Here is a 26,430-nt window from a genome sequence, read left to right on the forward strand (position 1 = left end):
AAAGAGAGTGAGCTGGAAAGATAGGACAGAGAAATGGCAAAGGAAGGGATGCTTGAAGTTGACATTATGGGGAATGAGAGGCTGATCTGGGATGTAGGATAGGACCACTGGGGGAGAGGAAGTCAAGGATCCAAGAGGCTAGATAATGGGATGAATCATCTATGTATATATAGCAATCGTCAAGAATGATAACAGGACTAGTAGTACTGGAGAGAGTGACAATGTGCCAGCAACTAAAAGATGCAAAGAAGAGGGAGTGGCCAAAGGGTAGGGAACACTATAATAAGGAGCAGTGATGGTGCGGCACAGTCTGATGCCATGAGATTCAAAGACAGGGGTTTTCAGTGAGAAGGGAGGGAAAAGGGTCTGGAAGTAGCAGTGAGGCACTAGCAAGAAGCTATTTTCCTCCAGGCTCAGTGGTACAAGGGAAAGAGAAACCAGTCACCATTTAAGAGGGCTACAGGGGAAGAAGAGTCTTCAGAGGACAGGCAGGTTTCAAGTAGAGCAAGATTAGAGAACAATCAGAGAAGAAGCTGAGGATATGAGAGATTTTGCTGATGACTGACCATAAGTCTTGGAAGCCAAAGGAGAATAATTTAAAGGTATATATTTTGGGCTTCCCTGGTGGTGCAGTGGTTAAGAATCCACCTGTCAACGCAGGGGACATGGGTTCGAGCCCTGCTCCAGGAAAATCCCTCATGCCACGGAGCAACTAAGCCCGTGAGCCACAACTACTGAGCCCACGCGCCACAACTACAGAAGCCCGTGTGCCTAGAACCTGTGCTCTGCAACAAGAGAAGCCACCACAATGAGAAGCCCACGCAGCACAATGAAGAGTAGCCCCTGCTCGCCACAACCAGAGAAAGCCCACGCGCAGCAACGAAGACCCAATGCAGCCAAAAATAAATAAATAAATAAATTTATAAAAACAAAAAAAACTTCTACCTCTCTCTACACACGTACACACACACACGCGCGCGCACACCCGTATGGTAACTTGAAGTATTATCTTTTCTTAGTCTGTACCTTGTAAGGATCCTCAGGATCTACCCAGGCTACGTGAAACATGTGACGAATTTCCTCTGCCAGTCCAATTCTTGCTCCACTGTTGGCTGCTACATAGATGCGTGGGATGCCCTCTGCCCTGGCAAGCTCAGAAGCTCTGAGAAACAGCAAATCCTCCTGGGGGCCAAAGGACCCAATTCGGTATGTGATATCATTGCCAATAACAATGATATCTCGGCCTTCTGGATATTCTGGACTTTTAAGGGTCATTTTCCAAGCTACCATGCCAATCTGCAAAGGCATAAACAAACAAACAAATAAATACAAGCTTCTTACATGCAGAATTATTTTTCAGGTTACTTGAAGATATCAGACTGCACGTAGACACAACCTGCAGGTAAAGATATGCATTGCTAAAGAGCCCAGCTCCCTGCGGGAAACTAGAACAAATATTCTAGCATACTTCTCTAAGATTATGTTGAGAATAGCTGGTTTACTGTATATGTATTTCACAGTTGTCTCAATTTCTTCTTTGGGTCTGTTCGAAGAAGATGGAAAAACCAAAGTCTAAATGCACTCAGGCTATGTGTGGAAGAATACTGGGGCACTGGGAATTAAATCCGGGATGCCCTACCTTACTACCCTATCTACTAAGATATCGCTTGTGAGATTCTTTCCAAGAAATCTTTAACACACAGGAGAACAGAAAGAGGACTACCTCTCATGGACTATACAACTTTTACAACCCTGGGTCCTTTTATTGTCCTCTAATATTTGACAGAAATAATAGCAACATTCTTTACAGGCTTGCTTCAGGTATCTTCCATTTCTGCAAGAATTTGCTGTAGCTCAACACTGCATCCTTGTGACCATCTCTTGCTGATTTCTCCCAACACTAGAAAACCAAAGGATGCAAGTAACCAACCTCTTGCTGCACTATGATATATATAAATCTCTGCGCACTGTTCAGTAGCATCTGGCCAGCCACACAAATAAATGATACTGACTTAATAGGCAGGGGTGACATGTCTCTTCCCAAACCCTCACAGCCCTCTCCTCTTTTAATCCCCTTCTGTATGAGAACTAGTCACTCCTTCTACTTGTTTGTTCGCTAGTGCCCTTTCTTTTCTACTCACTCATTCCCCAGTTAACGGCTGTTTTTCATGTCTGCCTGTCTGTTTCCCTATACCTAGATAAGTAATGCTTTCCGTTCTTTTTTTTTCCTGTTTCTTTCTGTCTCCCCCGCTTCCCACCACCACCACTCGCCCCCAAACACAAAGCCTACCAGACGAGCATTCCTGGTCCTGCCTAATGGAGCCCAGCCACATCTGCAGCCTTGGTCCCTCATCCCTGGGCTGCTGCATATCACCTCATTGCGGAGCCAGCCACCAAGAAGGGCCATGAACAGATGTAAATAGCAGCATCCCTGGAAAGCCACATGCATCACCCAGACTCAACCGGGCCAGTGATCATAAGCTCTGAGTACACATTTCTCAATCCAATTGCACATCCACTGTAATCAGGCTGGTTGAAGCTTTCCACACAGCTATTTGTGATTCTCAGCATTAAGAAATATATATATATGAAACACCTACAGATAAATATAAGCTATTTAATATATACCACTGGCCAAATACAAATCAAAATCGATATAATACATAGAAAAAAAATCCAGTCACCTTCTGAGGTAAGGCAGTATTACTCTATCTGCTCATTAAAGACAGAGAAAAGGAAGAAGAAACAGATTATCCAAAAAACAGCACAGAGAAACTCCAAATATCAGGATAATTTTGGTCATAGTTTTTAAGAAGCTGATCAATATGGTGCCCACGTGGGGAAAAATATTTTAACTGCCTTCTCACGTGGCCCTCTAATCCAGCATCGCTTTTGTTTTTCAGGAAGGAAAAGCTATTTCCTCTAAATGCACTTGTAGTTAGGAAGATTGGGCTCTACACCAAATTTTATGACATATTAACTTTAGCCACCTAGGCCAGAGTAGCTTAGATACAAGCCCAGAAGAATCTACTTTAGCATTTGCATGCGAATGCAAACACTGTGTCTATGTGGCACTGGGCAAGCAAATAACACTCTTATCTTTTGCTATTACCTGGGGACTCTGTGTCACTTGGGCAGTCAGTTCAGCAATTGGCCAGGTCATCATGCTTGCAATATTGACTTCTAATTATTAGTAGTACTTTTTAAAAAATTAATTAATGAATTTATTTTTGTCTGCGATCGGTCTTCGTTGCTGTGCGCAGGCTTTCTCTAGTTGCAGCGAGCGGGGGCGACTCTTGCGGTAAGCGGGCTTCTCATTGCGGCGGCTTCTCTTGTTCCGGAGCACGGGCTCTAGACGCATGGGCTTCAGTAGTTGTGGCTCGTGGGCTCTAGAGTGCAGGCTCAGTAGTCGTGATGCATGGGCTTAGTTGCTCCGTGGCATGTGGGATCTTCCCGGACCAGGGCTCGAACCCATGTCCCTGCATTGGCAGGCGGATCCTTAACCACTGTGTCACCAGGGAAGTCCCTTGACTTCTAATTAGGTGTCAACACAGCAGCACCAAGAACACACTACTCTTAATGTCTTTCTAAAATGTGTCCCTTATCAACTGTCCCCCTCCCCACTTAAAAAGTACCAGTACAGAATGGAGGGTGTTGTGTGAGTCTTGGTACAGTGAGATTCCTCATTGGAAGAGATTAAGTTTTGAATAAGCACAATGGATAAATCTCTAAGGAAGAATCTGTTGCTCAATTTATATTAAAAATTAGATTTTACTGCTAATCAAATGACGGGATACATAATGGTGAACATGGGCTTGGGAGTCAAACAAACTTGGATCCACATCTAAGCCCTACCACTTATTAACTGTGTGACCTTGGGAAATTCACTTAACTTTATCGAGCTTCAATGCCCCCACATACAAAATTAAGAAAATATTACCTATGGGATTGATGAAAAACTATTAGAAGCAGTAATCTATTATATTAACTCTAACATACAAAGTTTGCCTTTGTCTCTCCTCTCAACCTATCCAAATCTCACCCGTTCCATAAAGGTGCATTCAAATTCCATTTCCTCAGAAAAGCTTCCCCTAGTCTAAAGTGACTCCTTTCTTCTGATCACCTACTAAGACCTTCATATAGAGAATTCATTTGATAATTAATCACATATGGCCTAGGACAGCTTTTAGCTTGCCAGCTTGAACCATCATATCATCTATTCCAGTGCATAGCAGGACTCCTACACATTTCTACACATAATATGGGAGTAATAAATACTTGCTGGTTCCACAGTCATTTCATTTTTTAAATGATACGTGGAAAATAGTCAACACCAAAGGCTTAGAACATCGTGCATGACTTATCTCTAGGGATCACAGAATAACAGTACTAAATATCATTAAAATATTTTATTTTTAAAAAATAATAAGAATAATAGCTACCATTAATTGCACACTTATAACATGCTGTACTGTACTATAAATGTTAATAAATACTGATAATAGTTAGGAGGTTAAGCTGGAAAATCTGCCTGTCTTGGTTCAAATTTCAGCTTTATATGAGCTGTATAGCCTTGGACAAGTCACTTAACCTTAACCTTAACCTCAATTTTTCCGATTATACAATGGGGATAACAATATCTTTCTGGAGGGATTGTTGAGAGGAACACCACATTAAATTAGTACAGAGCCTGGCATATAAAAGTCCTCCAATAGTAGCTATTATTATTATTAATTTTAAAAACAGCTGTTATTATTGCCATAAGAAAACCAAGGCACAGAGGACTTAAGTAACTTGTCCTATACCGAGTGTGAATGATTTATTCTTTAAAGTATGATTCACATAATTTCATTTACTAGAGAAATTAAGGAAGTATGTTCCAGACTACTGCCACTGCACTTAGCTGAAACAATATGGAAACATGAACATCAATTATAACACAAACATAAATGTCATTGACACCTAAAGGCAATGTGGTACCCTGGATTGGATCCTGGAGCAGAAAAAGGTCATTAGTAGAGATATTGGTGAAATCCAAAACAAAGTCTGTATTTTATTTAACAGTATGGTATTATACCAATGTTAATTTCTTAGTTTTTATAATTATAACATGGTTATATAACGGAATAATGTTAGGGGAAGCTGGGTGAAGGTTAATGGAGGTTAAATGGGAACTCTGTATGATTTTTGTAACTCTTCTGTAAATCTAACATTATTTTAAGATAAAAAGCTGAAAAAATAAATGTCATGATAAAAACTTTTTTAGAGGGAGTATATTGACTAGTGATGTCATTGTTAGTGTTCTGTTCAGCCTTATAAAATGGTGGCTATGAAGACTATGAACAGTATTTTAAAATACCCATGATGTAATGCTAAATTTAAAGAAGCAGGATAACAAAATTGCATGCATACCATAATAACTCTGAGAGGCAAAACGGTGTGGTAGTCAAGGGCACAGACTCAGAAACTATATTCTACAAATCTGAATCTAATGTAGTCTGACTCTGACAGAATAGAGGTTCAGTCAGTTTTCTAGCCACACAACCTTAGGTAAGTTAGTAACCTCTATATGCCTGAGTTTCCTCATCAGTAAAATGGGGTAATAATAACCTATTGTATTAAGTCTGCTGTGAAGACTAAATACATGTTAAATCTTATAGTAAGTGTTGCAACACACGCACACATGCATACACACACTATCTCTATCTAAAAGCTTGTTGGGGGCTGGGGGGAAGGGAAATAAAGAAACATAGCAAAACGGGATGATAATTATTTAGGATGATGGGACTGTGAATTTTTTCCCCATTTTCCAAATTTCTTTAATATGTTTATGCCTTCATAACTTAAAAATTTTATAAATTAAAAAGGGAGGGCTTCCCTGGTGGCGCAGTGGTTGAGAGTCTGCCTGCCGATACAGGGGACACGGGTTCGTGCCCCGGTCTGGGAAGATCCCACATGCCGCGGAGCGGCTGGGCCCGTGAGCCATGGCTGAGCCTACGCGTCCGGAGCCTGTGCTCCGCAACGGGAGAGGCCACAACAGTGAGAGGCCCGCATACCACAAAAAAAAAATTAAAAAATAAATAAATAAAAAGGGAGAAAAAACTACCAAATACTTCTTCACTGGGTAACAGGTACATGGGAGCTTATATTATTATCTCTAGTGCACATTTGAACATTTTCACAGTGAAAAAAAAAATTTTAAGGAGAAAAAAAAAATCTCACCAACCCAACATATTTCTCATGTTTTAGAGGAACTGACTCTAAGTTTTAGTTATACTACAACAGATCACATCTATATAAAATTTAAAGAGAGGAATAAACATATGAAAACTTAAAATCAAGACTCACCTTAAAGGGAGAAGAGTCTCAAGAACTGTCTTAGTCTGTTGGGGCTATCATTTCCTTTTTTAAAAAGAAATGCTCTGCAATGATGTGGTATAATGTAAACATATGTATATATAGGTTTATACAATATTAATATCTCTACCTTAGAAGTACTGCCTCAGTGTTTTTCTGGTCTGATAGTTAAATACATATTTATACTTTTAAAGTCAATATTTGTACAATAGACAAGAACAGTGCCTATCAGCTAAATACATATTTAGGACTGTACCACATGTACTCCAAACATGTACTAAAATCAAAAGCTTATATTTATACAGAGCCTTTCATCTTGAAGGGGGCTAAAGAGCTTTACAAACATGTACATAAAAGGACATTTGCACTGATAGGCAGGCAAGATATCAATTCACCCGCTCCCCTATTTCTTCCAGCAGTCTGGGGTAGGAACACATGGTGTCAACAGATGCAGGTCTGTAACAGCTGCAAAGACATGTAACACAATAATCCACTATACCCAGTCACGGAAAGAGGGCTTGCAACTTGAGAACAGCAACTGCTCTCCTCCAGTGCAGAAGCACCACGGCCATTGCCAGCTTTGTGTTTTTAAATTATTCTCTACCAAACTCAACTAATCACCTGACAAAATTGAATTTGATACTGGAAATGGTTTCTGAATGCAAAGTACTTTGTCTGATGATGAAAACTAGTTTGAAAAACGCTTTCCTCTGCCCTTGTTAGATTTAGGGAAAAAAAAGGGGGTCACAACATTCAGGAGAAATGGTTCAAAATATTCTATCTAAGAATAGCTTTGTCTCAGAGGATTGGGTCATTACTTCAGAAGACAGTCATATTTTCCTCCCATTTAATTAGGACACCGTAAGTTTTTCAGTCAAATTACTTTATATGGATGGGGTCTATCTATATTATACATACAATGGAGGTTTTATATTGAAAATTCTGCAATCACTATATAAAAGCATACACAAGTGTGACAATGTGATCAGGAATATGACATTCACTGACTTCACCTAAGCCAAGCTGCCCTGTATGTTAACTTAAAAATAACAACCGAAGGAAATTCCATCACTGGATCCTCTTGTTTCAGCTTCTCTCTCCCTCCAACGTTTCTATGCAATAAAACCTAGTGAAAATGACACTCCAGGACTAAGGGCTAAGGAAGCAACAAAGTGAGCACATGTAGCCTGAAAGGGGCTTGTCAGAGTGGCTGGGTTTATGTTCTAACGAGTGTCAGACTCGGGCTTTTGGTCCCTGGCAATGCCACTGACTTCTTCCCTGACCACTGTCTTGCCGAGAGAGGCATGGACTAACCAGGTGGTTCTAGGGACTTACCGCCAATTATAGTTTCATTAATATAGCCATAAATCAGTTTTTAAAATATCTAATTTCAGATTATTTTTGATAACAGAGCATTCCAATTAGCAGGCTTCTTAGGTGTAGGATTATCCACCTAAACTAATTACCTTAAAGTGAGAAAGGGAAGAGGTTCAAAAGAGTTACCGTGAATAAGTTAAGGATCAGCAGAAATAAACATTTGTTTTCCTTATACAAGTTCTAAGGAAGAAGATATTTCTTTGGCCACAGTCTGATCCTGGAATAAACACGCGCAAGCAAGGGAGGAGGGGATGGGGCGGAGAAGGCAAGCAGAAGAGAACAGTCTTATTTAACTGTTTTTATGTGGGTAAAATGATTTGTGCTACAGTATTTCCATAAGAAGTGGGACCATTATTTTCCTGTAGAAACACATTTGGTTTGAAAAGTATCACTGGACAGGACGTGAAAATCAAACCGAATGAATTATTCACAACCTCCGATCAGAGGTGATCATTATTTCTGATGCTCCAAACAGTGATTAGGATTCTGCCCTGAGATGTCATTTTCTCGCTGAGTAACACCAGTGATACAGAAAGGCATTATCTATCTATTCATATGTGTATTTTTTCTCCTGGGAGGACCTCGGTTTAATGTTACTATAACAGATAATAAAAACATGATAATATTAACATTTATTCTGATGACGCCCATAAATGCCATTAGTCTGACACAAAGTGTCAACACTAATCATGACCCCAAATTAACACCAAAATTGACATCAACATTAATTGTACTATCAGTGTGAATAGAAGGTACAAGTGTACATATGCACATGTATACACCTGCACTTTCCAAAGCTGCTGCTACCACAAAGTAAAACAACAATATTTAAGCTCAATAAAGAAATCTGAAGGGAAAGCTAAGGGGCACAACAGAACAGGAATTTGTTGTCAAGGATGTAAGAAGCATTCAAGTCTAGCTATGCCGTGGGAAGTAGAAAGGGAGTATCTTTGCCACAGCTGCCTTTCTTATATCTCCACACTTTGAGTTCATCGGTAATAATATCTTTCTATATGGACCCAAACACAGGTTAGACTGTGGTTGAGATGTCGAAGCTTTATTTATTTTCCATGCTGAAAGTCTAAAAGTTGAGTGTTTCTGGCAAAGCCTCCAGTAGCTATCGTGCTACTACTGCTAATGCTGGGAAGGTGACTATCCGACAAGGCTCTGGGGCAGAAATATAAAGAATCCTAGAACGTTAGAGCCGAAACAGACCCAGGCAGCATCTGCATCATGAAGATGAAAAAACTAAGATCCAGAGAGAAGAAATATGAACTCGAGTTCCTTTTCAGACAGATAACAAAATGCTACCTTTCCCCCTTCCTTTTGTATGTTGGATGGAATACTTCACTTTTAATTATATACTATCAAAAAATAATTACAATTTTAACTTATATTAGAACCTCGTGGGAAAAAAAATACATCATGAAATATTAGAAAATACTGTATAGGTCTTAAAAGGTGTATTTTTAAACCATAAGGCAATGCAATATTTGACTTAATTTGTGCCGTTCAGAAAAAACATGCTGAAAAAATGTCAATGCCTTCCATGTTGTATTATCTTCTGGATATCATGTTCCGTTGCCTAGTGTCGTGTGAGCACATAAAGGAGCTGGAAACAATTTTCTTAACAGCTGAAAAAGTCTTTTTTTCATGCTTGGATAATTCAAAAATGGCTGAACAAACTTACCTCAACCCTACTAAAAAGCGATAAAAGGATAAGAAAAGTATCATTTTTAGAGCAAAAAATTTTCTTCCCAAAGGTAATTCTTTGAAAATGTTACCAAAGATTAGAAATAGTAATTTTAAACAGGGGAATTGTTTCTTCCTGTACTATTTATATGCTTGAAACCACAGTAATTTTACACATGTACACACAATGCTTTAACAAACATACCAATTTTTAAAAACACATGCAATGGAGCACATACAAGCCAGTGGTATTTGAGAAATGGGGTGCCGGAGTGACTGGCTGATAGGGAAATTAACCAAGCTGGCCTACCACAGTTCAGAAAGCCTCCCCCATTAATCATGTAAACGAATGTTGAACTCTGATGCTCCACGCTACACTTCATCCTCTGGTGTCATCTGTTGCTGTCCTGATGTTCATTATTGCCTCTGGTTGGAGCTGTAAAATTTCTTGACATAGGGTACTATATCACACCCTTTTTCTGTAAAATCTTAAAAATTAAGATGTATGAAAATGCTGGCAAGTTCATCCTTTTGTTTAAAGGCTAACTTTAAGGACTTACTTTTGAAAGGCACTGAGGAGCCCTCCGCAAGTGCTGCTTTGGTTGGCCAAGGGATGCATTAGGATTTTCAAGGTCAGTCAAGCTCATTGGGCCTTGGTTTGCTACTAAGGAAATAAGTCAAAATCAACTAATCGACCCGATGAGAACTCTCCAGCTCCAATAACAGACATTAAGAAGGAATTTGAAGAAAAATATATACATCCCAGAAGAACAGTGTTAGGAATTCATTAGAAGTAATTCCACGGCAGCAAGACCTAGCTTTCAAAAGTAGCCTCAATATTTTTCTAATGAGGGACTCAACTTTGGTTCTGAAGATCATTTCAGACAAAGACTTGTAGCCAAACACACTCACTAAGAATGAGGCTAAAAGAAGAAAAGTGCACAATAATTTTAAATAAAACGATCTTACCATGTATTCCGTAATATGTCTTTTTCTGTACTTGAAATTCCTATCTTGCTAGGCTAAAAAGATTCAAAATTGGTTTTTTAAAGTCCTTGATGAAAAATAAGGTAAGTGCAAATTATGACTGTTTATATATAATCAGTGGAATGTGATACTTTTCTGCCGAGGATCTCAAAGCACTTAGAAACATTTTCCCATCTTCAGGGACAGATTGGTGGCAAGGACCATTAGTCTCTTTTTATAACTTGAACAGTCAGTGCACAGACCATGATCCTGTTTTTCAGATCTGCTTTTCTTGGGTCTATTTCAGAGCTCACCTTCAGCATGCTACAATACAAATATGCCTCTTTTCCAACACACATCTAAAAGACTGATATGGACTCAATTTCCACACCCAGCATGAAAAGGTAAACTGATTTCAAAAGAATGAAACAAAAGCACAGTAAAATACATCTAAATTAGCTTCCCATTCATGGAGCTATTCTGAGGTTAAATCGAGTAAAACAATAGGCAAAAGCCTAATGTTAAACTAGAAAAATATTTGGGTTTTGTTCGCATGAGAAATGGTCAACCCTTTCCTTACTCAACTCAAGCCCACAAACGCTCTCTCCAGTCAGTTTCAAAGCATCATGGATGGCACTAGAATTTAAGTCCAGGATAGCCCAAGCAATTCCTTTGAGAGTATGGAAAATGTCAACCAAGTGAATTAAGACAGAGGGTTATGGTGGTTTTTCTAAAATAAGAGGTCCTTTGGGTTAAGAGGTCCAGCCTAAGAACTGTCAAAATAGATCTACTAATTAATTTCTTCCAATCTTTCAGGCTTACATAAGCTTACCAACCTCCTTTCCCTATCCAACTCCTAAATTTTATTTTTGTTTTTATACTCAAATTAGAGATTTCAAAGGATTATAGCAAAAATAAGTGAGACGCAGTGTCAAAATGGTAAGATTTATTTAAGCTAGTCAATAGATGCAGGGATATTTGTCATATCACTCCATATTTTTCTGTAAGTTTGAAATATTTTATAATAAAAAAAGTTAAAGAGATAGTTACACCTTCGTGGAACTGGACAACAGTACCTTGCCAACAATTAGACGACAGTTAAATACAGGCAAGGCTGAGCAGTTCTAGAACTGAATTCTTAATCCCCACCATTTCATCCCCCAGAACATAAAGCAGGACTGAAACCAAGATACCAGTCATAATGGCAGCTAGCCTTCGAACTTTAATTTATACTACTAATTTCCCTCCTCGATCATCCTCTTTCTAAAAAATGTTTCCTGTAAAAATGTGCAATCATGATGTAAGATTCAACAGATCTCCACCCAAAGGGTTAGGAGAGCAATTGCACGTTGTGGGAACACTAGGCAAAGCCTACCATACCAACTGAAAAAAAAGGGAAGGATACTGCTGGATTTGCCTCACCAAACAGGGCAATTCAAGAGGCTTAGCTGAAGGCTAGGCTGCTGAGAAGGAAAAACCCTGACACCTAGTGCCCATCTTAAAAAACGAAGTCTTGGAGCCACTACAATTTTAAGCCTGGCAGTGTGTGTGGAGGTGATCATCAAATTGCATTCAATCTGGAACATACTTAACTCTCAGAAAAATTTTAAGGAAAAAATGTAATGCCATGCAAGAATTCCAGTCTCTAACTACCAATCCTTTTTGGAGTACACATCCTAAACCTAATTATTATATCTGCTTCTAGACACAGCATCTTCTCATCGCAGATTTTCATTACGACAGGAGCAATGAGAGGGAATGGATAGATTCATATTGTTGAAAAGCCCATGTTCTGAAACAGTAAGGAAAACAGGGTCCTCATTTCTATCCACACTAATTTTGCTATAAAAGGTGCCTGTCTATCGTATCTTTCAGCATTGCCCAATTTGGAGATTCATCATCTAGTTCACAGAGCAGTTAAAGGAAATATAATAAAAGAATGCTAATAACATTTCAGAATATATAAGAACACAGTCTCAAGAAGGCCAGTGCTTTCTTTGTCCTACCAGGCAAAGTTAAGTTGTTCTCCGTCAAGTCGGTTACAGACGTTGGCTTGATCTTAGCCTGAGCCTTTTAATAACAGGATTTGGTGCGAAAAGCAGCTACATTGGATTGTGAACTGTTACTCAAAGTGTTCCCACCTACAATTACAGCTTCCACCAAATGATCAAAACAGGTTAGCGAACTGGCAGGAAAATGAAAACAATTCCCCCCAAATTGAGAAGCGGTGAAAGTAGAACTGTTGGTTAGCTGTGCTTCTTCTATATCCAGGCTCAACAGCATACATTCATCTAGCTGTGTATTTACATACAGTGCCCATCACAGGAGCATGAAATCAGTTTAGTCTACGTTGCAATCACATTTTCCTCAATTTTCATCTTTACTTGAAACGATTAAAAAGAAAAATCCTAGACAACTTATCTTTGGAGCTATTTGCAAGGAGCGCAGTTCACAGATTTGGTGTACATCTTTTTTATTCCTACTCTAAATTCATAGTAAATGCAATGCCATTCAAATCTGACAATGAGAAAAATGTGTTCTCCTATACCTTTCATCACGCATAAGGTGGCATTCCTTCAGTTACATCTCTCTCAGTGGGGAAGGGACAACTAGGAAAATAGAAAGGAGAGAGTAGCTAACATCACATCAGAAAAGCTCTCTTTTGCCGGCTTTTAACTCGGCCACAATGTTCAAAATGCAGGTCACATCTCTGCTGAAACAGCCAATATTCTTCCTCAAATGGCAAACAAGTTACCTAAAACTAAATGGAACTGAACTGTTCCAAGTCCTCGTCCCATCACCTTTTTACCTATTTACTGTCCTGGAAAAAAAATCGGGAAGAAAGACTGGTTACCCACACAGCCGATGGTATGATAAGTGCAGGCTTTCTGCCTTTGATTACGGGGAGAAGCATCTCAATTCACGGGGAAACTCTGCAGGAATCTCTTGTTTTACCTGTATTCCTTATATCCATGTGCTAGCTTTGAAACCCAGAAACTCCAATCCTTCAAGGTAATGCAATATCGCCCACCACGATGACCTGGTGGAGCTGTCACCTTTGGAGAACACCACATTATGATGATTTAATGGCCACGTAGCACTGACGCATTTACATTGAGCCTCGGCTCTCAGAACGTTAACAGGTCAATCTTTTATTCCTTTTTCTAATAAAACTATTTCTCAAGGCTCCGTTAGATGCCCATTCTCTTTGGGATAGGACTGATTTGCTCCCAATCTCATCAACATGAGCTCTTTTCCTTCCCCTCACATCATTCTTGGGGTAATATGTAGAGTGCCAAGCTCATGACAAACTTGTCTCTTTGGCCAAAGAAAATTAAACGGCAATTGCTGAAAGTCAACTTGCCTTGATAAAACTGGGCTCAGCACAAGGAAATACATCCTTCTGACACCTCGTCATCTCTTAGGCACAGCTGTCCCTCAGAGTTCTGACTGCTGAAACTCCATCTTTAGATTGGTCAGTCGCTCAGTGGACATGCTTCATTGTACGTTCAAGCTCTTGGTAACCGAGTTGGATACTAATACCCCAACCTCATTCCTGTTGTGCAGGACCCTATAATCTAGCTAAGACCACTGACTGACTTCACCAGCCATGCCGGGCATTAGTCACTAAGTGCTCACAAAAGAAATCAGTCTCACTCCTCCTGAGCTCAAAGACTCAGAAACAGCAAGCTGACACTTAGCTTCAATCCTAGTCAACCATTTGAAGGAAAGGAAAAGAGAACAAAGAAAACAGGCAACTAAGGAGGGAAAAGAGGAGGACAAGAAGAAAGTAAGAACTGACGAAAAGCAAAAAAAATTTCAAATACTATTAGATTTCTAGATTTCAAGATTATTATTAAAGCATTCGGCAAAGGAAAACATGTGGTCCCTGTATTGACGCTACTACTCATAGCCCTAGTCCTATGCTGCTGTTTAAGACATCCTTTTGCACCAAGGCTTGTTGGGTCTTAAAAGGGTTAAAAAAAACCTTTAATTTTTTTTTTATTCGTGTGTGTGTGTGTGTGTGTGTGTGTGTGTGTGTGTGTGTGTGTGTGTGGTCTTTGGGTACAGAGTCCCGTATAATAAGACTATTTGTATTCATACTGGCAGAGTAAACACTACATGTTCATGCCCAGGCAGCTCTGTGCTTGTAATTTCAGCAAGAACAGAGCTCTGTCCCTCTGGGACTTCACTATTCCCCTAGTCTCCATTCGCTCAAACAGAATGAGAGCAGAGAGAAAGCAGGACAGAAAGATCATGGCAAGAGGTTTCACACAGCACTGCAGCTAGCTTTCACGTGGCCAAAAATCTCATTTTGTGTTTTAATTACATTAGTTAAAAGCGTTTTTCTCGCAGTCCCCTGTTCACAAGGGTGCCTTCCACTCCTGAAGACTCCACTGTTCAATGAATCAGAATTTAAGTCTAGCACAATGAAGCTTTTCTTTGCTGCTGAGGGGTTCACTAAGTAGATGCTACACACAGTGGCATAAACCTCTGCTGCAACTTTGTGTGTTAATGAGTATACAGACACCTAATCTCGTCAAAATTCTACGCACCCTTTCTCCCCAGCCTCTCGCCTTTGCTACTAGATTAGAAGAACTCCTACAAGTCTGATACTCTCCATCGGGTCCAATGCTTGCATCCATCTTAATACCAAACCATCTACTTTTGGCAGCCACTGGTGTACCTGCTGAACAACCACGCACCTTGTACATATAGGAAATTTTTTTGAAAAAGATATTGCATAAAATGGGAAAAAATTGCATTTATCCCCAAAGGTCTACCCAGTCTGTTTATGGTGAACACTCAGATAGAGATTACTCCTTCTAAGAACGAGATTTATCTAGGGATTACATCTAAGGTTAAAATAAAAACATATCTCATTTTAGGCTTATTACTGTTGTTATCACTGTTGTTATAACTGTACATTAGAAGCATAGTTAGACTCAGGAAGAATCTCAGTGCACTGAGGAGGATGTGGGGTATAGGGCAGAATACGACTTTACATCATTAACAGTGTACTACAGGAGAAAGGAATCCAAAGCTAGAAAAGGCACTCCTGGATAACCGTCAGACACGGGTTCTCTGTTACCTCCTTTTATGTTTAAACCCCTGGTTCTGATTGGGCCCCTTTAAGAAGAAAATATTTACCATGCTCACGACAGTACCAGATGAAACTACCTGAGCACGAAAAAACATATCAAAAACTGTACACCAGTATGCAAAGTAAGTATCCAAATAAGGAAAAACATCAAGAAACATTCTAAATGCTTTTATTATAGAAAACTCTCAAAATTTCAAACATATACAAAAATAGAAAAATAATCTAGTCCTATGTATCTATCACCTTGCTTCAGTTAACAAACTCATGTTCAATCCTATTTCACCTGTACTCCCACATTCACACCCCCTCATTATTCTGAAGCAAATCCTAGAGATTAGATCATTTTATCTATAACTATTTTAGTATGTATCTCTAACAGAAAACAATACTTTTTTAAAAAGCAAAATTGTAATAGCATTTTAAAAACATGTAATACCATTATCACACTTAAAAAACTACTGATAATTCCTTGCTATCCAGTCAATGTTCTCTGGCTAAAGAATTCTACCAACAGGACTACTATTTCTACCAATAGGACTACTATGCTGCCTATGCTACTCAGATCTTAATACTATTTAATGACCACTCCCATGGAAAGCTGGTACTAGTGGGCACAAAGATAAGAAAGGGGAGAGGGGGACGCAACTACTTGCCTCATTTCCTCCTGGAAGCCTGTTCATGTGGACCAGTTGACCTTGATCATCCAACACAAGCTCAGTGTACGTCAGCATGTCTGAAGGCAGAGGGGGTGATGGAAGGAATGCTTGAGTGGACATAGACTCCCAGAGTTTGATCAGGGACTAAAGGAGGAGAAAAGTTTGACTAATCAGTAACAATTAGCATTTCAACATGAACAAAATAAATATTAAAATATCGTCAGTCTAGTTTTGCTCTTTCTTTTCCAAATGTTCTGCTGAGTGTCTAAACGTTAGACCAAATTCTAGAGCTCTCATTCTCAGTTGAAATAGATTTGTAATTGTCTTTAACATAATGTTTTTTACATGCCAAAAATCAGGCACTTTTCCAACAACATCAAACTACTGAGTGATCATGAATCAGAATGAATCAGTCCCTCTTTAAAAAAGAGAAATCCTAGAGAAACTTGGCTACAGAAGAATAACCAGGAAAGTGACATGACACTCAGCTAATACAAAGTAAACCCAAGAACACAAGAATAGAGTTTCTACTAGAGGTTCAGGGGAAGCATCCTCTTTCTAGTATCTTTTCAAAGCTACAGGCCCATACACGGGAATTAGCTCACTAGAGGTGTATGACTGTAAATGTGCAAATCAAGTCTGCTCAAATTTGAGAAAACAGAGAGACACACCTATCATTTTAAAACCATTTCAATTTCCACTCCCAACTTCATGTTACCAAAAATATTGCTGCATGAAGTGGGAGCTAGTTTAGTTGTTTCTCGGCTTGCCTCAAAGCAACATTTCAAACCAATATGACTCATTCATACTTACAAGTCCAAATCACTGTGTTTATGTCTATTCTATAGGAAGAATTATATAGGATGTGATTTCTCTTTATGGCACTGGCACTGGGGAACAGAATCAACACTCAACTTCTAGGCTAACAACGCCGGTAATACTGAATGAAGGCAGCTATGTTTCAAGGGAGAGACCTTGTAAACAAATGGTTACATAAAGGAAATCTCTTGTATTTCTGAATAATACAGGAAGTACAGAAAGACTATTTACTAAGACCACATGTATTACTTTATTAAAATTCAAATGTGGTAACAATGGTATTTTTGACTAGGAGACTTGGAAAAATCCTATGTTCACAGATTTTTTTAAGGACAAATTCAGTATTCTTTCGATACACTAGTTTTTATTCAGCTATAATAAATCTCCCACAAAAGAACTGATAATTTAAACTGTGTACCATGAACTCTATATCTATTTGTATATGTTATACATTGATTCTCATCATATTAACCTAGGTTATCAGTTAGAGACCTGGGTTATCTTGGAAAATAGGAAAACGAGAACTCGAGTGTCAAATCTCTTTTTGATTTGAATATAGGCTTTGGAAATAGACACCTAAATGTAACTCCTTACACCGGTCATCGTAAACTACCATCGCAGGCATGTGGTCTCAGTTTACTCTTTTCTACTCAACAGAGGCCTCTATTCTCACCATTCTTCCTGTTAATTCATAAAGAACCACCCAACATCTGAGTCGGCAGTCACAATCCCAAAAGAGATAGAAGTGAGAACAGTGTCAAGATATTTCCTGCCTTTTGGAAGCGCCCTATTCCAGTCTAAGCTGCATCTGATGAAAATTCAGGAAAAATCTTGCCTCTTTGGCACATGTCAGATCTCCCCCACCGTTAGCCACCTTTACCTGCCGAAACATCTCTGGGATATCATATATGTATGTTGTCCCTAAGGACTGTGCCTGGAACCTCTTTGATTGAAGCAGGTCTTTGGTCACATATGGAGTGTTGATTAACATTCCATGTAATGGTCCCTGTTTGTCTCCGTATGCCTGAAACATGATCTGCAGGAAAAAAGAGGATGGCATGGGGAGTTAAAAGACAGGGGGGAAAAGTCAGATCAGCTGCCTAGAGGGACTTTTCTTCACAAATGTTATTTCTTGAAACACATTTTTGGTGGGTTGAGTAGCTAAGATATGCAGCTTAACATTGGGTACATGGTGCTCTCACCTCTCTACAGATTAACCAACTCCAAAAGATGGTATGTAACCAACCACACATCATACTTTTGAAATCAACAAGAAAGCACAGTGTAAGTTTCACATTTCAGAGACAGACTGACAATGCTTGCCTTCTAAAGTGACTTGAATCCCATATATTCAAAAACAAAGCATGTCAACTAACCAGCTAAGCAGTTCTAGTATTTAAGTTGAGGAACAGCTAAGCACTAAAGAGAATTCTGTTCTTTCCCCAGTGGTAGAAGGCCAGGTTGAGGCTCTACCAGGTCACCTACACTTTAGTCTATTTGATTAGAAGGTGCTTCATAAGTACGATTAGCTATATAAAGGCTTCAAAAATTTCTGACACAAATGGATTTCATCCATCCATCTAGCTAGCTAATTCTTGTTAGCTCATAAGACATAGGCTATAGTAAAAAAGAAAAAAAAATTTATTAAAATATATATATAAAATATACATACATATTTCCCCCAGTATACTATGTCTACAACTAGTGAATAGCTCCTGCAATACCTATATTGTCACATAATAAAATCACTACACCAGTTTTTAATTATTTTAACTCAAATATTTCTAGAAGAGTATTTCATATTTCATATATTTAGACAGTTTTATTTGCTTATGAATATTTATAAGGGATGCCATTATTTCAATTCAATTAATATTTATTGAGTGCCCAGAGGTTGTATGACACTAAACTAGGCACTTTATGCATGAATACACAAAACATAGATTCCCAATGCAGTGAATACAAATGCAGATTGGGATGTGAGGGTATGTGTATATACCCACATACTTATTCAGGCCTTAAGTCTACCACTAATGAATAGATTTGCAGATCTGCTAAACAGGCATTAGAAGAGGATTAAGTACTCTCCTATATCCTGGGTACAGTTCAGTTAAGTGAACGCTTAGCCCTTTAGATCAGAGGAACAAATGTGTTCTACTGACTTGTTAATCAGGTCCTATTCTGGGCAAAACTTGTCTTGGGCTGCTTAAAGCCCACCAGAATGGAGCTCCCAATCCTCTTGCACATGACCAATGAAGAAAGTCACCAGGTGGGAGGTAGAATTAGCATTGTCTTAGTAATGTGAGAGGTAGAAATAGTAATGTTTCAAGAGATTCAAAGTGTTACGTGAGGCCAGGGTGTTAGTATGTGAAAACTGGACTTAAGAGGAGATAACCCAAATCAAAATAAGAAAAAAAGGAGCCAAAGCAGTAGGTTCTTGGAACTACATTCCAAGCACATACCTATAGGTCTTATCTTTCTATTAGATAGAAAGATAGGTACAGTTTTGCAAGGTCTGGAATAAAGTCAGGCTGGTCATTTAAGCAATATAACTGTAGGTACTTTCACTGCTGGTGGGAATTTAAAATGGTACAACCTCTTTGGCAAACAGTTTGGCAGTTTCTTATAAAATTAAACATACACTTACTATGACTCAATAATTATACTCATATATTTACTCGAGAGAAATGAAAACATATCTACACAAATATTTGTAAATGAATGTTCACAGCAGCTTTACTCAGAATAGCCCAAACTGGAAAAATAAAGCCTCAAATGTCCATTGACAGGTGAATGGATATAAAAATTTTGGTATATTCACAAAATGGAACACTACTCAGCAATGAAAAAGAACATACCCATAATCCATGCAACATGGATGAATCTCAAAAACACTATGCTGAGCAAAAGAAGCCAGACACAAAATAGTACCTATTGTCTATATAGTACCTAATAGTACCTAATTTCATTTACATGAAATTCTAGGACAGGCAAAACTATAATAATAGAAAACAGATCAGTGGATGCCTAGGGCTGGGGCTGCAAAGGAGAATAAGAAAACTTTTGAGGGTGTCAAGGGTTCTCTATCATGACTGTGATGGTAGTTACACAGGTGTGTGCAATTTCACAATGAATTAAACTGCACACATAAAATGAGTGCATTTTATTACATGTAAGTTCTATCTCAACAAAGTTGATTTTGAAATGTATATTTCCCTCTTACACTACACATTGGAAATCAACTGATTTATGCAGTGGATTACTCAGATCTCTCTACTATGACTGCCTGACATCAGTGTTCACTACAGCTAATTCCACAAAGACTATACAAGGGAAATAAGACAATCTGAAACTCAAGCCAGTCAACCTTGCTCCTTGTTGGCAGAAAGAATAAAAAATTATTCTGGAGCAAGAGGTTGATAGCAATGGACAGCATTGGAAGCCTCTGAATGGTTACTTATCTATCTATGTTGTCTATGTTAATTCCATTTTCTCCTATAATGGCCACAGTAATTAAAACTGGTAAAGTATATGTTTTACAAGTTCATGAAAACAGGTACACATTTTATTTATCACACACTTTTCACCAGAGGCCATCAAAAGGGCTTCTCTTGCAAAACAATCTCTGATCCCTTCTAATCTGCTCCCTTAGAGCCTGGTACTTACTTTATGATGGCACAAATCATAATCATACACGAGAGAAACTAATTATCCACCTGCTTCCATCATGAGGTAAATTTCTTGAGAAGAGAGACCACTTTTTTTTTTTTTTTTGCGGTACACAGGCCTCTCACCGTTGTGGCCTCTCCCGTTGCGGAGCACAGGCTCCGGACACACAGGCTCAGTGGTCATGGCTCACGGGCCTAGCTGCTCCACGGCATGTGGGATCTTCCTGGACCGGGGCACGAACCCGTGTCCCCTGCATCGGCAGGTGGATTCTCAACCACTGTGCCACCAGGGAAGCCCGAGAGGCCACTTTTTAATCTTTGTATCCACTGCTTGGTACATTATACGTGGTCAATAAATGTTAAATTAATGAACAAATGAATGAATGATACCCATGGTTCTATATTGTTTTAAATTCATATAATGACTCACTAGAGCAAAGAAAGGGAAAAGACAAATTGGCAAGAAGCATCACGTAGGCTTTCAGGGTGCCAGAACTGAGTTAGAAGCTGTTCCTTTTGTGGTCTCCCTCCTCTAGTCGTGGGCTTGAGTTCACGCTCGGCAATGGCTGTTGAATCTCAACTGAAGAGCCTCAGGGAGACCCCCTTCCTTCAGGGCTTACTAAACGTGCCAGACCCATGGGAAGAGGGGTGCTCCCTCAGGCTAAAGGCAGCTCATTCATTCTTTCAGATACTTAGTGAGTGCTTATTTTGTGCCAGGCACAGTACTAAGCCCTGATTGAAGGCATCTGCTCCTTTCATGCCCCTGTGTCACAACTACCCAGCATGAGGGAAATCTAAGAGCTTTCTAACAAAAGAAAGGCGGGGGGAATAGTTATGAAGAACAAACGTATTTATCAAAAACATTAAAATCTCAAGTGGCCATCTTATTTTTCACAAGAATAGATCTGCCTTGAAGCCACTGCAGAAGTTAATTAAAAACATCCCTGCCCATGGAAAGCTTTGACTGAAAATGTCTTTAAGGTTGTCCTGAAAACATCAAATGCAGCAAAAAATTATTGAATACTCTTTCTCTTGCTCACCCCTTGCACTCTTGTGCACACTTTCTCTCTGTTTTAACTGTTCACTTCTCACGTGATAGGTTTCTCTGACCATCTAACTGGGAATCAAAGCACAAAATGAAAGGTTGCTCTGACAACTGTCCAAACCTAGAATTTTCATCTTCAAAACACCGGCAAAAAATATCTTTTCTTACTGCTGTTCCCAGATTTAAAAGGCCATATATAAAAACAAGAGACACATAATCTCTTTCTGTCACCCAATGCATAGAACAGAATGAGACCTTTGTGTACACATACAAAGGAGCAAGTTCATCCTTTAATGAGAAGAGAGGCACTTCCCAAGTTCAGGCCAGAGACCTACAATTAACATCCCAGTTCTTAAAAAGATGTGAGCAACGGTGAACTGACCTAAATCCTGTATCATAGCAAATGGCCCAAATATTGAGAAACCAAGGTGGTAAAACAGATTAAAAGGGAATTCTTTGTTATCACAGAACCAATCTACTTAGAAAGTCACTTTCCATTTTCATATTCTCAATTTTTCTATCTGGAAAAATGGGTTAAAGTTTGCCACTTTGCTCTTTTATAGATATATGATACTCTGAACTCTTTGAAGGAAAGATAATGTATGTAAATGGAATAAAGGGTAAATAAGATAAAGTCACTGCTTGATATTGCTAAAGCTATTACTATATTACGTTGAAACTTTCCTTCTTTGAGATATTTCACATTTCAACAACTCCCCTTCCTTTACTTGCCAATGAGTGGTCTAAATAGGCTGAAAATGGGAACAAGGACAAATCAGATCAGAAAAGACAAGACTGCTCAAGTAGCCCAAGAGCCCTCTAAAACAGAGCCCTGAACTGCACAGTTACCTGTGGAGTCGGGTTCACTTGGCACCTGTAGGGCTCACCAGTACATGACAAAAGGTTAAGGGTCTCATAACATCCATGATTAGGACAGTGGCACATCTTATGGGGCAAATGAAGTGTTTCAAATTCATGCAACCCTTTAAGCTAAGAGAGGATAACCCCACTAGGTGAAACAATGGGATTTGTGAGTTTGGGTCTTTCTGTAACAAGGACAAGTGGCTTCTCTCTAGGACCAAGTCAAAACTTTGAGGAGCCTGCTTGACTACTGTACCTGTGCGGTCCTGGAGTCAGTCACTTCCTTGTACAGGCTGATGTCCAAGTAATAGCCAGACTCGTTTGTCAGGAAGAGGCGGATGGGAATTGCTTTTCCAGTTGGTGTCAGGCGAATGTTGATTTTCAGTTCTGCCTGGAGGACACGTAACTTCCACAGCCGACTTCCATAGCGCATTACCATGCTCCGCACAGACTCCTCAATCTGACACAAACACAACGCCAAGCACAAAACTTAAATCCCTTGTAACTAGGACCTGTTTTGGGTCTGCCCATCTTTGGGAAGGGAGGAATGGGAAAAGATGCTGGCTTCCGGAGATGTGTCCTCCATGCATTCCTTACAAAAAGTCACAGAGTTTCTCCCCAACCCTACTCTTGCTTAGAACAAGTCAGGGACAATTTCATGCTGGCCTGGCATTTGAGTGGTTTTCTCTGGCTCACGACACCCAAATCCGCGCAACTCCCTTCCCCTTTCCCAATTATATTCATATTGTATGTCAAAGATCTGCGATATCTAAAATTACAAATGGGATTTAAGAGAAAGCCCCAAATAAGAATAAAATCTCTAGTTAAACAGCTATTAAGTAGCATTTATATGCACAGTAACTATGTTTCATTGCACTTTCAGGACCTTAAATCAGCATAGCAATTACCACCATGAGCTTTTTTCCATACAATTTTATTAAACTTTATAATATATGCTTCTTGGTAAATTGCACAAATTAAAGAAAGGCAAGTTGTAGGTGGTGCTAGAATGTTCTCTCTAAACAGAGCTCTGAAACTTGGTCACTGCCAAGTCCAACTGGGACTTAAGTAGATGGAGCAGATGTTCCCTCGTTGCTCTAAGCTTTATATCAAGATAGCTTAGTGCCCCTAGTTTTCAGGGGTTGGCGAGTTATTTTAACCAAATGGCCTTAGATGTGATTTTTCCTTATTGACATACTAAAGCAAAAAAGAATTTTTTTCCAATAGCGCTACAGGCAGCTAGGACATACTACTCAAAATTAATGTTTTCTTAAATTAAGTATCTCTCTAAAATCCTTTCTCAAGTTCTTAGAACATCTTTTTTTTTTTCTTTTTTTTTTTTTTGCGGTACGCGGGCCTCTCACTGTTGTGGTCTCTCCTGTTGTGGAACACAGGCTCCGGACACGCAGGCTCAGTGGCCATGGCTCACGGGCCTAGCCGCTCCACGGCATGTGGGATCTTCCCAGACCAGGGCACGAACCCGCGTCCCCTGCATCGGCAGGTGGACTCTCAACCACTGCGCCACCAGGGAAGCCCAGAACATCTTTTTAAAAAATTTCATACCACCCTTCTCTTGTGGCTCTTCAGAAGTGTGTGCTACCTTGTAGTTTTTTTCTGCTCTTAGAATGGATTTCAAGGAGTTAACGTCTCTATTCCCACACTTGCTTGTTAACCAAGAGATATCTATCCATTCTTTTTTCGAGGGAACAAAAGTCAACATCTCTATATACAGGAAATTGACAGCTGTCTATGATTAGAAAGACAGAGCCAGGGCATATGAGTGTTTGGAGTGGAAACAGAGAGGCTGATAGCAAAAACTCATTGAGAAATGATAGGTCATATCTACAAATATATATAGTTATATAGTGTCCAGGGCACGTTTTAAGTCTTCTAGTTTCATCAGTCCCAGAATGCTCAGGAGAACCTTTACTTAAACTGGATGATGAGACTTCATGAAACTCAATGAGTAGTCCTGTCCTTGGCTTTCCTGACAGACAAAGCAACCAATCAGTAGTTTGGAGTCTTGAAGAAAAAAAGTAGAAAACGATTTCTCAGGTCTTAGATGTTAAGTTCAAAAAGCAAAAGTCCATGCCTACAATAGGAGAAAGGGTTCTCCTATTCAAATTCCAAAATAGCATGAAAAGGTTAGAACAGAAACAGAGAGCAACCTGTCTTTATTACACCTGAGATAAAAGGTCAAGTACAGAATCACCTTGTTTTCCTTCCTTAAATTATATGGAATGCATTTTAGAATAGAGCCTCAGGGAAGAAAACATACATAAATATATGTGGAATTCCATACCAAACAAATTCTCTTTCCATGGAAAAATACTAAAGAGAACTAAGTTAGACACTTTGGGAAGGTGTATTACTTCCCTAAGGCCACCAGGTAACCTGTGAAAAGAAGCAGTCATTTTGCCAAAATGCCCTATAATAGCAAAGTTAGTTATTCCAGATGAGAAATCCTAGGGAATTAAATAAAATAGGACTGCTATCGCAGCAAATATCATAAAACAGGTACCAACAGAAGAAGAGGAAGAAGTTTTGCATTTTTCTACTGCAAATAAGTGACCAGCATTATTAACATCGTACCACCTTCAGTTTGGGGGTCTGCTTTCAATGGTTATAGCACATTTTTGACACCATCCCAGAAAGCCAGTCCTACAACCATTCTGTAAACTTTAAAGATCAAGGGTTCAATCAGCTGACCGAGAGTACCTGTTTCCAGGTCCAAGTGCAAAGAAATATGAATGAATCTCTCTGCTTGTGTTGGCGAGTGCTGGCAGAGAAGCTAAGGAGAAATGTACCTTTGAAGGGTCCATGATGACTGTAGGCACAAAGTTGAGGAAGATGTGGTTGCAGTCAGTCCGGACATTTGTATTATTAAAAGCGACCTCCAACTCATCCATGGCTTCTAGGAGCAGCCGCTCCCCTTCATTTTGTAGATATTCAAAGGAAGCTTCCTATGCAGGAAAGAAAATCACCACCAACATTAATGTGTTTTAAAAGAGGCAATAAAGAAACAGCTGTTAAACACACGAAAGAATGCTCAACATCATTAATCATTAGAGAAATGCAAATCAAAACTACAATGAGATATCATCTCACACCAGTCAGAATGGCCATTATCAAAAAATCTACAAACAATAAATGCTGGAGAGGGTGTGGAGAAAAGGGAACCCTCCTGCACTGGTGGTGGGAATGTAAACTGATACAGCCACTATGGAGAACAGTGTGGAGGTTCCTTAAAAACTAAAAATAGAACTATCATACAACCCAGCAATCTCACTACTGGGCATATACCCTGAGAAAACCATAATTCAAAAAGAGTCATGTACCAAAATGTTCATTGCAGCTCTACTTACAATAGGCAGGACATGGAAGCAACCTAAGTGTCCATCAACAGATGAATGGATAAAGAAGATGTGGCACATATATACAACGGAATATTACTCAGCCATAAAAAGGAACGAAACTGAGTTATCTGTAGTGAGGTGGATGGACCTAGAGTGTGTCATACAGAGTGAAGTAAGTCAGAAAGAGAAAAATAAATACCGTATGCTACCACAAATATATGGAATCTGAAAAAAAAAATGATCAGAAGAACCTAGGGGCAAGATGGGAATAAAGATGCAGACCTACTAGAGAATGGACTTGAGGATATGGGGAGGGGGAAGGGGAAGCTGGGACGAAGTGAGACAGTGGCATGGACATATATATACTACCAAACGTAAAAATAGATAGCTAGTGGGAAGCAGCCGCATAGCACAGGGAGATCAGCTCGGTGCTTTGTGACCACCTAGACGGGTAGGATAGGGAGGGTGGGAAGGACACGCATGAGGGAAGGGATATGGGGACATATGTATACGTATAACTGATTCACTT

At 39.3% G+C, this 26,430-nt stretch overlaps 1 protein-coding gene across 1 annotated transcript in view; it reads right to left on the bottom strand.

The window, feature by feature from the left end:
- ACACA (acetyl-CoA carboxylase alpha) overlaps positions 1 to 26,430 on the bottom strand; it is a 272,579-nt gene that overhangs the window by 67,943 nt on the left and 178,206 nt on the right. Inside the window, 5 exon segments of the mRNA XM_079904143.1 lie at positions 1,027 to 1,296; positions 16,150 to 16,296; positions 17,852 to 18,007; positions 22,802 to 23,005; positions 25,353 to 25,508. Coding sequence (XP_079760269.1) covers positions 1,027 to 1,296; positions 16,150 to 16,296; positions 17,852 to 18,007; positions 22,802 to 23,005; positions 25,353 to 25,508 — 933 coding nt within the window.

The sequence above is a fragment of the Stenella coeruleoalba genome (genome assembly GCF_951394435.1).
Source record: "Stenella coeruleoalba genome assembly, chromosome: 19".
Taxonomy (NCBI): Eukaryota; Metazoa; Chordata; class Mammalia; order Artiodactyla; family Delphinidae; genus Stenella; species Stenella coeruleoalba.